General features: G+C 55.3%; 1 protein-coding gene across 2 annotated transcripts in view; it reads left to right on the top strand.

The window, feature by feature from the left end:
• MYH10 (myosin heavy chain 10) overlaps window positions 1-11,041 on the top strand; it is a 144,744-nt gene extending 133,703 nt beyond the window's left edge. For both annotated transcript variants that reach the window (XM_062215692.1, XM_062215691.1), the window contains exons 34-41: window positions 1,250-1,411; window positions 4,208-4,336; window positions 4,472-4,560; window positions 5,093-5,216; window positions 5,297-5,505; window positions 6,988-7,096; window positions 7,888-8,060; window positions 9,503-11,041. In XM_062215692.1, the coding sequence (XP_062071676.1) occupies window positions 1,250-1,411; window positions 4,208-4,336; window positions 4,472-4,560; window positions 5,093-5,216; window positions 5,297-5,505; window positions 6,988-7,096; window positions 7,888-8,060; window positions 9,503-9,647 (1,140 nt within the window). In that variant the 3' untranslated portion in view covers window positions 9,648-11,041. The remainder of the gene's footprint in view (window positions 1-1,249; window positions 1,412-4,207; window positions 4,337-4,471; window positions 4,561-5,092; window positions 5,217-5,296; window positions 5,506-6,987; window positions 7,097-7,887; window positions 8,061-9,502) is intronic.
• Window positions 11,042-12,292: the final 1,251 nt, after the last annotated feature.

Raw genomic sequence — 12,292 nt, 5'->3', positions numbered from 1 at the left:
ACTCCATCCTGGTCTCCCACATGGGTGGCAGGGCCCCAAGTACTTGGGTCATCACTTGCTGCCTTCCAGGTGCACTGGCAGGGAGCTGGAGCAGGAGCAGCGCAGCCAGGACCTGAACGGTGTCCCAGTGCGGGCCGCCGCGGCGACCCTGCCCCCATTCTGCTGGGAGAAGTCCCTAAGTCCCACCCACCTCCAAGAGGAGGTCAGTGGGCTGGCACTGGGCCCAGCGGGAGAAGCCATTGCCTGCAGTGCCGGCTGCTCCACTTCCAGTCCAGCTCCCTGCTGATGCGCCTGGGAAAGCCGGAGGATAGCCGAAGTGTTTGAGACCCTGAACCCATGTGGGAGACCCGGAGGAGGCTCCCAGCGTCAGGTCAGCCCAGCTCCAGCTCTTGGGGCCATCTGGGGAGTGAACCAGCAGAGGGAAGACCTTTCTTTGTCTCTCCCTCTCTGCCTTTCAGATAAATAAATCTTTTAAGAAAAAAAGGAAATTAAGCTCAGCTCCAAGCTGGAGTGGGGTGTGTGTGTGATGATTACCACAGAACCCGTGGAGCCATTTAAAGCCCCACACTGACTTGTGGGGGTGGGGGGAGCCAGGGCAGACTCACATCAGCTCCACCTCTGTGGTCCCGTGACACAAAGACCCCCCACCCCAGCGAGCACCTCCATTCTGTGGCGGTGCGAGAGGGGCCTGCTTCACCCCCTTGGAGGCCTGCTGGCTTCCTGGCGTCGCCCCAGAGCACGCCCCTTCCCACAAGGTTGCGGCTTCCGTAGCAGCCCCATTCTGTTTGCCGAGAGCACTGGCCTCTGAGAGCACTGCCCCTCGGGCACGGCAGCCCCCAGGCTACACCCCAGCAGGGCGCCAGGAGACCATGTCCAGTCCAGGCACGGACGGCCGGGCCATCGCAGTGAGCTCAAGCTGGCCTGTCCCCGACCCCTCCCCTGCGGAGGCAGCACAACAGGGCTCGAGAGTGACTGCACCTGCGGCGGCTGGTCTGTGAGCCGATGACCGTGTGCAGCCCGTGAGTGACGTCATGAGTACCCGATGGCCCTCAGCAGAAGAAAGGTTCTGCAGCCCTGGTGGGCCCCGGGCTTGACGTCAGGGACTCTGGCTTCTCGTGTCGGGGACGGTGCGCCCTGGTGTCTGAGGGCCCCCCTCAGTGAGTCCCAGAGCACTCCCCCGACAGCCAGCTGCTCTCCTCCGGCCCAGGGCCCTTGGTTTAACCAGGCATCGTTCCATGCTCTCCATCAGGTGCGGGAGCTCGAGGCCGAGCTGGAAGACGAGCGCAAACAGCGGGCGCTCGCTGTTGCTTCCAAGAAGAAAATGGAAATAGACCTGAAGGACCTTGAAGCGCAAATCGAGGCCGCGAACAAAGCCCGGGACGAAGTGGTCAAGCAGCTTCGCAGACTGCAGGTGTGCGGCGGGCACCAGCCTCGGCGGTGGGTGGGGCGGTGGCCCGCCGAGATGGCCTGCAGCGTGCGTGCATGTGTGTGTGTGAGAGAGAGACTGAGCTAGGGACGGGCTCCGGGTGCCGCGTCCTTGCCGGAATGTGCTCTGGTGGCCCGCGACAGCCCGCCAGCCGCCCGGAGCAGCTGTGCTGTGGCGCTCTCCTCCTCAGCGGCGCTGTGATCCGCAGTGTGCGTCCGTCATCGCCGCCCAGGCTGCACACCAGCTCTCAGGGCTATAGCGACAACACGTCAGCTCTGTAGCAGTTCCCAGCCTGGGCCCACACAGCCGCCTCGGGGGGCACAGTCAGCACCAGTAGTGTTCTCGGGGGCAGTTTGTCAGGACGTATCTTAAGAATTTATGCTGGCAAAACAGGAAAATGACCCTAGCTGAAATGTTATTTATGGTAGCAAAGAGGTGGCAGCTAAGTGGAAAGTGCTGTGGACTGAGGTAGCGAGGGCCGGAGAACGAACAGCAGCAGGCCGTAAGCCTAGGCAGCACCTGCACACGTGCACGGATGTTCATGCATGTGTGTTTGCACACGCGTTGGTTTCTAGAGGGACACGGGCATACCTAGAGAAAATGTGGAAGGAAGTCCCCTCTGGATCCTAGGTTTGGGACTTCTCTGCTTCCGTAAGGTCTTCCCCCAGGCTTCTAACTGCGGAAGTTCCGCGCTAATTGCTGGAGATGGCAGCCACAGCACTGATTGCTCAGCGCTTTACTGAGTGCAGTCCCCAGTTCACCTGCTTCGCGCTCAGGCTTAGGCACCCACCACGGCCGTCTAATTGTGGACACTTCGTTCCCCCTGCGAGAACCTGTACCCACTCGCTGTCACGCCCGTCCCCGCCTGTCAGCTCCTGTCTGTCTCGGGGTTGGACATGGCACGTGGGTAGGCCGGCTCCCGTCACGGAGCAGCCGGACACAGTACTACTTCTGAGTAATGTCACACTGCTTGGAGACAGAGCCACGTGTACTCACTGTTCATCAGGGTGTTCCTTGCTCCTGCTGTCTAGCTGGGACGAGTGGTGCTGCTCTGAGTATCGTGTGCAGCTGTGTGGACGCGTGCTGTCCACGTGCACGGGGGTGTCGCTGGGTCTCAGGGTAACGGTAACTTAGGGGGAACTGCCAGACTCCTGCATAGCAGCGCACGTGGGGTCCCGGCAGCCAGGCAGCAGGGTTCACTTCCTCAGACCTCGCCAGCACTGCGGTCCATCACTCACTGTGCCTTTGGTGTGCACGTTCCTGATGACTAACCCTGGGCATCCTGTGTGCCTGCTGGTCAGTACTCAATTACAAAAACTGCCTTTGGCCCCTCTGCCCATCTCTTCCAGTTGAGTTTGTGTTGTAATTATTGAGTTGATCCGCGTATATTCTGGGTGTAGGTTTTGTATGAGATTAATCATTTCCAAATATTTCCTCCCATGCTGTAAGTTGTCTGTTCTCTTACTGGTGGGACTGTTCACAGCACAGACGTTGTTGTTTTGTTTTGTTTTGTTATCCTAGCTACGAAACCACAACCTAACCCAGTCAGACAGATGCAGTCCTGTGTTTTCATCTAAGAGTTTTATGCTTTTTAGCTCTTTGAGTTCTTGATTCGTTTTATTTTCATCACCCAGTTTGAGCACAGACACGACTTCCTGACTCACAGATGGATATTGAAGCCTGTGGCTCCCGCTCACTGAGCTGGCCTGCACCCTCGTCAGAACCCACGGGCCAGGCAGCAGTGTGTGTGTTTCTGGACTCTAGCGGCTCCGCGGCTGTGGGTGCCTGTCCCTACACCAGCACCACAGTCTTTCTGCGGCTTGGAAATCGGGAAGTGTGGCAGCGCACACTGTCCTCCCTTTCCAGCCTCTTTGCTGTTCGCAGATCCTAGAAATTCACATGAATTTTAGGGTCAGCTTGTCAGTTTCCCTCACACACACAGCTGGCGAGGATTCCGACACTTACTGTGTGGACCCCAGGTCATTTGGGCGGTGTCATCTTAGTAAGTCTACTGGCTCGTGCGGTTGGGTGTCAGACCCTCCACTGCTTCGTCTTGTTTGTGCCACTGTAACTGCTTCATGTTGCCCAGTCACAGTTAGCATGTAGAAATCCGCTGATACTGGTCTTGGTCTTGTGTCCTGCAGCTGCGCTGAACTTTGTTCTCATGGGGTTTTTGTAGATTCCTTAAGATTTTCCACATACAAGACTGTATCACCTGCAAATTGAGATAGTTCTACTTCTCCCTTTCCGATTATGTCTTGCATAATTACCACGGCTAGAATCTCCAGCACTGTGTTAAATAACAAGTGGCAGTACTGGGCCTCCTGTCTTGTTGCTGATCTGTTAAGGGAAAACATTCTGTGATCAATAAATAGGACCCTGGCTGTCGGCTTGTCATGAATCCCTTTATCAGAGTCGGGAAGGGTTCATAGCTCATGGATGTTTATACGGAAAGGGTGTTTGGTTTTGTCAGATGCTGTCTGCATTTACTGAGATGACCTTAGGGCTGTATTATCACTGTTGGTTATCATACCAACCTTGCATTCCTCAGATAAATTCCACTTGGTCACAGTGTAAAATCCTTTTTAAATGTTACCAGATTGTTTGCTACTATTTTACTAAGATTTTTGCATCTATATTCCTAAGAGCTATTAGTCTGTAGTTTCCTTCTGATGTCTGTCAATTCTGGATACTCGGATTTACAACAAACGTGCGTCACTTTTATAATGTGGGGAAAATTGAGAATGAAAACCACCCTAGCATCTTCATATATCACCTTAGGCCCAGATGAAGGATTACCAGCGGGAACTGGAAGAAGCGCGTGCGTCCCGAGATGAGATTTTTGCCCAATCCAAAGAGAGTGAGAAGAAACTGAAGAGCCTAGAAGCGGAGATCCTGCAGCTACAGGAGGTTGGTTTCCTTACTCACCCCTGCTCCCCGCGTGGCCGCAGCAAGGCCGCTGCAGCCTGGCCCTGCTGCCCTACACGCGAGGCACGCGAGGCAGCTCTGACCGCCGGGATTAAATCGCCGTCTCAACTTCCTCAGGAACTCGCCTCATCTGAGCGCGCCCGCCGGCACGCCGAGCAGGAGCGAGACGAACTGGCCGACGAGATCGCCAACAGTGCTTCTGGCAAGTGAGTCTCCTGGCAGAGGTGGGAAGGGCGGGCTCAAGAAAGCAGGGGCCGCCTGCCCTGTCCGGGGATGCCACCCAGCACGTGGCCGTCCGTGGTTGGTCTGCTCATTCGTTCGAGGTTGGGAGAGATGGGCACGCGGTGCTGGGCCCGGCCACTGGCCATCACACTTCCCTGTGCCCCCAAGCAGCCGGGCACGCCGTAGGTGTCCTGTGTCTTCACTTCCAGATGCCAGGTCTGGCAAGCAGGCTCCTTAGACACGACCTCTCCCCCAGGTTGATTTCCCCCTCTCATTACCGAGGGTTCTGCGTGCCGGGATGAGAAGTTGGAATTTTACTCTTATATCATTCAAGAGCTTAAGCCAGGGAAGGCTGGGACCTTGTTTGCATGTCAGAAGTTGGTTCTGGCTGCCTTGTGTGGAGCACAGATGGAGAAAGACTGGGGGAACAGCAGGTGGGAGTGCAGGAGACTGCCCTGGGCTTCCCCACCGGGTGAGGCTGGCGCTGAGCCACCGCCCCCTCCTCGCCCCCTCCAGGTCGGCGCTGCTGGATGAGAAGCGGCGTCTGGAGGCGCGGATCGCACAGCTGGAGGAGGAGCTGGAGGAGGAGCAGAGCAACATGGAGCTGCTCAACGACCGCTTCCGCAAGACCACGCTGCAGGTGGCCGGCCCCCCCCCCCCCCCCCGGGAAGGGCCCTGCCGCCCTGGCGCCGAGTGACCGAGTGCCCCTCTGCTCTCCAGGTGGACACGCTAAACGCAGAGCTAGCTGCGGAGCGCAGCGCCGCGCAGAAAAGCGACAACGCGCGCCAACAACTGGAGCGGCAAAACAAGGAGCTGAAGGCCAAGCTGCAGGAGCTGGAGGGGGCTGTCAAGTCCAAGTTCAAGGCCACCATCTCGGCTCTGGAAGCCAAAATCGGGCAGCTGGAAGAGCAGCTTGAGCAAGAAGCCAAGTAAGCATCCTTGCTGCCGTAAACTGAAAACTTCACCACATTCTGTTAGAGACCGGGCCCCCGGCTCAGACTAAGTCACACAGACGGGCCCCGCCCCCAGAGGCTCCCCATTACATGGCAAGGGAGGACAGTGGCATGTGTCACCCAAGAGGGACGCCGGAGGTGCTCGGAGGACGGCTGGGTCTGGCCCATCAGCTCTCCCGGCATCCATTCCCCAAGTCCGCGGCGGCCTGTGATGTGCTGGTCTCCACTTTGCCGTACTAAGGCAGTCTCCAGTGTACCGGCCCGTAGCCTGCCAGAGCCTCAGCCACCTTCAGACTTGGCCTCCTGGAGGGACGGGGCCCAGCACCCCTGGGCAAAACTAAGCCACACGTGTTGATTTTTAGTTACAATTCACCTAACTCTTCTCCTGCTAGCCACTTTTGCACAATATTTGTTAAAAAAACCAAAGAACGTGTTCCATTTTCCATGCTCCCCTACTAGGCCTCTCTGGAGACGAAGGGGAGTTGTTCATTTGCTTCACTGAAGAGGCAGTGGTGGCACTGTAGTGTTTTGTTGCTGCTGAAACCCACAGCATAATAGGAACTTGGTAAATTCTGACTTGAAATAATCACTTAGTGAACCAGGGTTCTGCTTGTTGTCTGGGCTCATTAACCAGCTAAGAGTCTGTGCTCAGTCTAATGGCAGGTGGCAGGTGCCACCTTTGCTATTCACAAACTCACAGGTCAGATCTGCCTGTTACAGCCAACAGGGAACAGCTTCAGGGCCACGTGAATCACCGGTGTTGCGGGCAGTGTGTCATCTCAAAGACGACGGACTGACCGGGCTGGGGCTGCAGGTCAGGACACCCACCTCCCACAGCAGGGGACTGGCTGGGGCCCCTGCCCTGCGTTCTTCACCTAGCCTATCAGGATGCCAGCTATTACCAGATTAGAGTTTACTCGATTTTTAAAAATTTTAATAAGATTTATTTATTTAAAGGACAGAGAGAGAGAGAGAGGTCTTCGATCTGCTGGTTCACTCCCCAGATGGCTGCACTGACCAGGGCCGGGTCAAGCCAAAGCCAGGAACTTCTTCTGGGTCTCTGGATTGGAAGTGGCGCAGCCAAGACTTGAACTGGCGCCCACATAGGTGGCAGCATCGCAGATGGCAATGCCAGCCCCTAAATTAAAACCTTTTTTCCGGGTCTGGTACTGTGGCATACTGGGTTAATCCTCCACCCGCAGTGCCAGAATGCCATAGAGTGCCAGTTCAGGTCCCGGCTGCTCTCCGCTGTGGCCTGGGAAAGCAGTAGAAGATGGCCCACGTCCTTGGGCCCCTGCACCCACGTGGGAGACCCGGAAGAAGCTCCTGGCTCCTGGCTTCAGATCAGCGCAGCTCCGGCCGATGCAGCCATTTGGGCAGTGAACCAGCAGATGGAAGACTTCTTTCTGCCTCTCAAATAACTAAAACGTTCCCCCCCGCCCCCCTCGCTCCTCACAGGGAACGAGCAGCCGCCAACAAACTCGTCCGCCGCACTGAGAAGAAGCTGAAGGAAATCTTCATGCAGGTTGAAGATGAGCGTCGCCATGCAGACCAGTATAAGGAGCAGGTGGGACAACTGACAGAGTCCTCTGAGACTCATGCTGCTGCCCCGCCGGGGATGCACAGGTGTTAAAACTAGGCACACAGCAGGGGAGGTGGCTGTCCGTGTGAGGCCTAAAACCACAAGTGGAAGTCACCATCCATCTCCTCCACGCCAAGACGTGCCTGCTTGTCCACTGTCATCTTCCCAGGGCTACAGCAGCTCCTGGGCTTGGCTGGCAGTCGGGAAATAGTGGTAGGATGGAGCGGTGGCTGCAGGTAGGCATCCTAGTGCAAGTGCCAAGGCCTGACACACAGGGCGTGGAGCTCCGTGCTGGTCTGCACTGCCCTGCGTGGGCCGCAGTGCCTTCCCCCTACCACGCCGAGACTCAGAGGCAGGACGGTGATAGGGCTCAGGCTTTTGCTGCCTTTGGCCAGGGCCCTCCCTGCTGAGCCTGTGGGTACCAAGGGCAGACATGGGCTGGCCCCACGTCTCTGACCTCCATGCTGGCTCAGGAATGAAGCTCTAAGCACTTAGGACAGGACAGGTCCTCCCAGAGTAGCTTTGTACGTGAATCCAAGCGTGACGTCTGCGACGTCCGTCCTCGGGAGCTAGGGGGCGTCTGTGTGCTCTTCGGCATTTTCCCTTTCACAATCCCATGGGTCACTCATGTGAAGGTAGGAAGCTCTAGGTCGTTTTTCTGCAGAAAACTCACTAGTAGAAACAACATGTTTCAGTTTTAAGTTCTTTCAGCAGTGTTTGTAGATTTTGGCTGTGCTCACCAGTTTGCCTTGTCTCGCTCGTGTCACTCCCCTAAGATGGAGAAGGCCAATGCCAGGATGAAGCAGCTGAAGCGCCAGCTGGAGGAGGCAGAGGAAGAAGCTACACGTGCCAACGCCTCTCGGCGCAAACTCCAGCGGGAACTGGATGACGCCACCGAGGCCAACGAGGGCCTGAGCCGCGAGGTCAGCACTCTGAAGAACCGGCTGAGGTGAGCACCAGGTTCCCTCCCAGTCCCCTATGGATCATCCAACAGGAGGAAACCCACTTGTGTTCTTTGCCTCTCACTAACAGATCACACTCATGACGGTCAGGGCTGCAGAGCTAAGGGCCACCAGGTTTCCTCCTTTTTTTTTTGGATTAAGAGGCAGAGAGGTTGATCGATCTTCCATCTGTTGGTTTACTACCCAAATGGATGCAATAGCCAGGGTTAGGCCAGGCTGAAACCAAGAGCCTAGAACTCCATCTGGGTCTCAGACCACGTGGGTGCAGGGTCCCAAGCACTTGGGCCACCTTCCACTGCCCTCCTAGAAGCATTAGCAGGGAGCTGGATCAGAAGCAGAACAGGGGCCAGCACTGTGGTGCAGAGGTTAAGCCTCTGCCTGCAGTGCCAGTATCCAGTAAGGGTGCTGGTTCCAGTCCTGGCTGCTCCACTTCCGATCCCGCTCCCTGCTAATGTACCTGGGAAAGCAGAAAATGACCCAGGTCCGTGGGCCCCTGTGCCCACATGGGAGAACCAGAGGAAGCTCCTAGCTCCTGACTTTGGCCTAGCCCAATCCTAGCCATTGTGACCATTTGGGGAGTGAACTAGTGAATGGAAGACCTCTGTCTCTCCCTCTCTGTAACTGTGCCTTTCAAATAAATAAATCTAAAAAAAGAGCAGCTGGGACTCAAACTTGGGCTCATGGGATGCCAGCAGCATCCCAGGCAGCGGCTTAACCCACCGTGTGCCAACGCAGACCCCCGACCACCACCACAGGTAGCCTGAGCAGGAACCAGGGAGAGCATGCCTGGGACTAGGACTAAGACATGTGCACCCTGCGCCAGATCCTGAGAGGCAGCACTGATGGCCCAGGTAGTTATGATCCTCGCTCCCCCTTTGGCCCCAGCTGTTAGACATCTGGGGAACAAACCAGATGCATGGGTACTCTCAAAATAAGGTTAAAAAAAAAAAAAAAATGGGCCAAGACTGCTAGCAATGCACCATCCCCTCAGGAACCGCTGCCTCTGCTCCACGCTGGGTCTGCGCTGTGGCCCACGCCCTGCGTCTGTACAGCCAGCAAGCCCGCGACAGTTTGTACATTGGAAGGGGTTGTAAAAACCCCAAGAACACGGGAGCCAGCCTCCATGGCTTGCAAAGGCAAACTCACAGATCCACTGTGTGGCCCTGGGGAAAGGGGGCGCCCGCTGTGGCTCACGCTCCTCACCCTTCCCGTCACCAGCAGTCGATCAAGCCAGTCCCACCGAGAGCCCTGGTCTGTGTACGCAGCGTGTTGCCCGGGTGGGGGCAGTTCCTTCCCCAGATGGACCCTCCCACTACAAGTGCAAGGAAGGGGTGGAACAGAAGGCTCAGCGTCATTAGGGGCCGGACACGCTGACAGCCGCACGCTCTTGTGCATTTACCCACACGTGTCTGCTCTCTGTTCTCTCCAGGCGTGGAGGCCCAATTAGCTTCTCTTCCAGCCGATCTGGCCGGCGCCAGCTGCACATCGAGGGGGCTTCCCTGGAGCTGTCAGATGACGACACAGAAAGTAAGACCAGTGATGTCAACGAGACGCAGCCACCCCAGTCCGAGTGAAGCCGCGGGAAGCCGGAGGGGGCTGTGCGGTGGACACAGAGGAACTGGCCCGGCGCCAGCCCGCCTGGGGCCTCCTACGCGTTTAAGAAATTGGCAAGCTACGGGACTCCTTACGAAAGATCAACTGTGTCTTAAGACTCTGCAGCCTACGCATCCTGTATCCTGCTTCAAATTAGGCACAGCCACTCCCCTTTTTATATATACACAGACACCAGACACGCGCGTATTGAAGATTCTCATCATCCCATCTATTTTCCATATAGTCATCGAGAGACATTTTATAACACATGTTAAGAAGAGATCCCTTTTTAAATGAACTCCGGACCCCTGGAGGCCAGTCGCTGGGTCGGGGCAGCCCCGTGGCCGCCGTCGCTCTGCATGCTCTGTCGCAGACAGATCACTTAGTTCTGTGTCCGTGTGGCCCGACTCCTCAGCCACATCAGTCGCTTAGAACATTGTGGAACCCAAACTGCACTTGTGTCTCTCATTTCCTTCGAAAAATGATACGCTGTTTCCGTGAGCAAACTGTGAAGGGGGCTTGGGAACCATCAGAGGGGTGGGCTGCACTGGGGCTGCTGCGCCCCTACAGTTGACAGTGTCCCTGCGTCCACCCATGTGAACTGTCCTCAGCCAGGGCTGGTGTGGGCATTAAGAGGGTGGAGGCCCCAAGTGGCAGCCAGCCCAGAGGCGCTCAGTCTCCCGAAGCTCCTGGCAGGAGCAGGAGCTGGCCCAAGGCTCCCCCTCGCCAGCCAGGCCCCCATGCCGACCTTGCAAATTCAGCCGCTGCTTTGAGCCCAAAATGGGATCATAGGTTTTGTGTCCGAGGCTTGTTCCAAGCTTGTCAGTGAGGTTAAGAGGACCTCAGGGACAGAGGCCACTGCCTGAATGTTGACATGCCAGTGGGGTGAATCCCTTCTCACTTTTCCTTTTCCCTCCCCTCGGGACAGTGTTACAGTGAACACTTAGCATTCTGTTTTTGGTTGATAGCTGAGCAAACTGACATTACAGAAAGTGCCTTAGACACTACAGTACTAAGACAATGTTAAAATATATTATTTGCCTCTCAACAATTTAATGTATTAAGTTTTAACTGTGCTTCATATCATGTACCTCTCTAGTCAAAGTGGTATTATAAACATTCAGTGACAATGAATCAGTGTTAATTATAAATCCTTGATCCTCTGCAATGTGCTTGAAAACACAAACCTTTTGGGTTAAAAGCTTTAACATCTGTTAGGCAGAACTCGTCGTGTGGGTTTGGAATTTTGAGTTTCCCCTTTATGAACTGTCCTGGCTGTTGACCACCAGACACCTGACTGCAAATATCTTTTCTTGTATTCCCATATTTCTAGACAATGATTTTTGTAAGACAATAAATTTATTCATTATAGATATTTACGCCTGCTCTGTTTACTTGGAGAGAAAAGCACCCATTAAGAATGAACAGACCTCAATAAATGAGAATAATCACGTGACCATGGAATCTTGTTTTCACCTTCTGTTCTCAGCTTCCCGTCTGTGATCTGATAGGAGGGTGGCTAGCTACACAGACTTGAAATGACACCACCGCCCCCCCCCCTTTTTTTTCCAGGGGCACTGTCTCCCAAAAACTGCCGAATGGCAGAACCATTCCCTGGGCAATCCTGACTCCAAGCGGCCTCCAGGGGAGATGCACCTGGGAGGAAGAGAGGGCCTGAGGGCAGGGGCTGGAACCCAGCTGTCAGGGGAGCAATCTGGGACTGACACTCACTACAAAATCTGTGCATTCTAAAGGGTCCAGAACGGGCAGGATGCACACTGAAAACAAAGCCTGGGGCTAGTGTTGTGGCGCAGGGGCTTCTAACAAAACCAGCACCAGTTCAAAGCCAGCTGCTCCACTTCCAGTCCAGCTCCCTGCTCATACACCTGGGAAGGCAAACGGCCCCACATGGGAGACCACAATGGAGTTCCTGGCTTAGCTTCAGCCTGGTCCAGACCTAGCTGTTGTAGGCATTTGAAGAGTGAACCAGGGGTGGACGATCTCGGTCTCTTTCTGTCCCTCTGCTTTTCAAATAAATCATACCAAAAAAAAAGATAAGCTTATTTTGGAACAAAAGTTGAAATCCATGCGCATTTTTCATAATACACATTTTCCATGAATGTTTTTCCAAATTTCTTGGGTAGATTTCAAAATTTTTTTTCTCCCAGGGATGGGTAAAGTTTGTGACAGAAACAGCAATAGGTTCTAGTGTCTTTCTGATGTCAGGGTTTGGGAAGTGCGCCCTGAAGCCAGTGGGCACGCGATCCCCACCAAGGCCGTTTAGTGTCAAACAGTGCCCTGAGATGTGGTATGGGTTCTGCACGCCAGCCCGGAGTGAAAACTGCCCTCATCTGAGCCTCCCAGTGAAGGGGGAGGCCTTCCCACGCTCCTCACCCGCCACACTCCGGCGGGGAGCTGGCCGGCTGCTTGGGTTGTGACACACTCAGTGTCGGCCTTGTGTTCTGAATGCCCGGCCAAGGTTTCTAGGTGCCTTTCATTACACAGTGGTGGGTTTTTCAGTGAAGGTTCCTTCTAGTTGGCCCCTGTGGAACCAGGCACTACAGTCAGTCCGCCAAGAAGTAACCAACACCAAGAGAGCCAGCTAGTAGGGGAGAGTTCTGAACTT

The sequence above is a fragment of the Lepus europaeus genome, chromosome 18 (assembly GCF_033115175.1).
Source record: "Lepus europaeus isolate LE1 chromosome 18, mLepTim1.pri, whole genome shotgun sequence".
Taxonomy (NCBI): Eukaryota; Metazoa; Chordata; class Mammalia; order Lagomorpha; family Leporidae; genus Lepus; species Lepus europaeus.
This window is presented reverse-complemented; position numbering and strand designations above follow the sequence as displayed.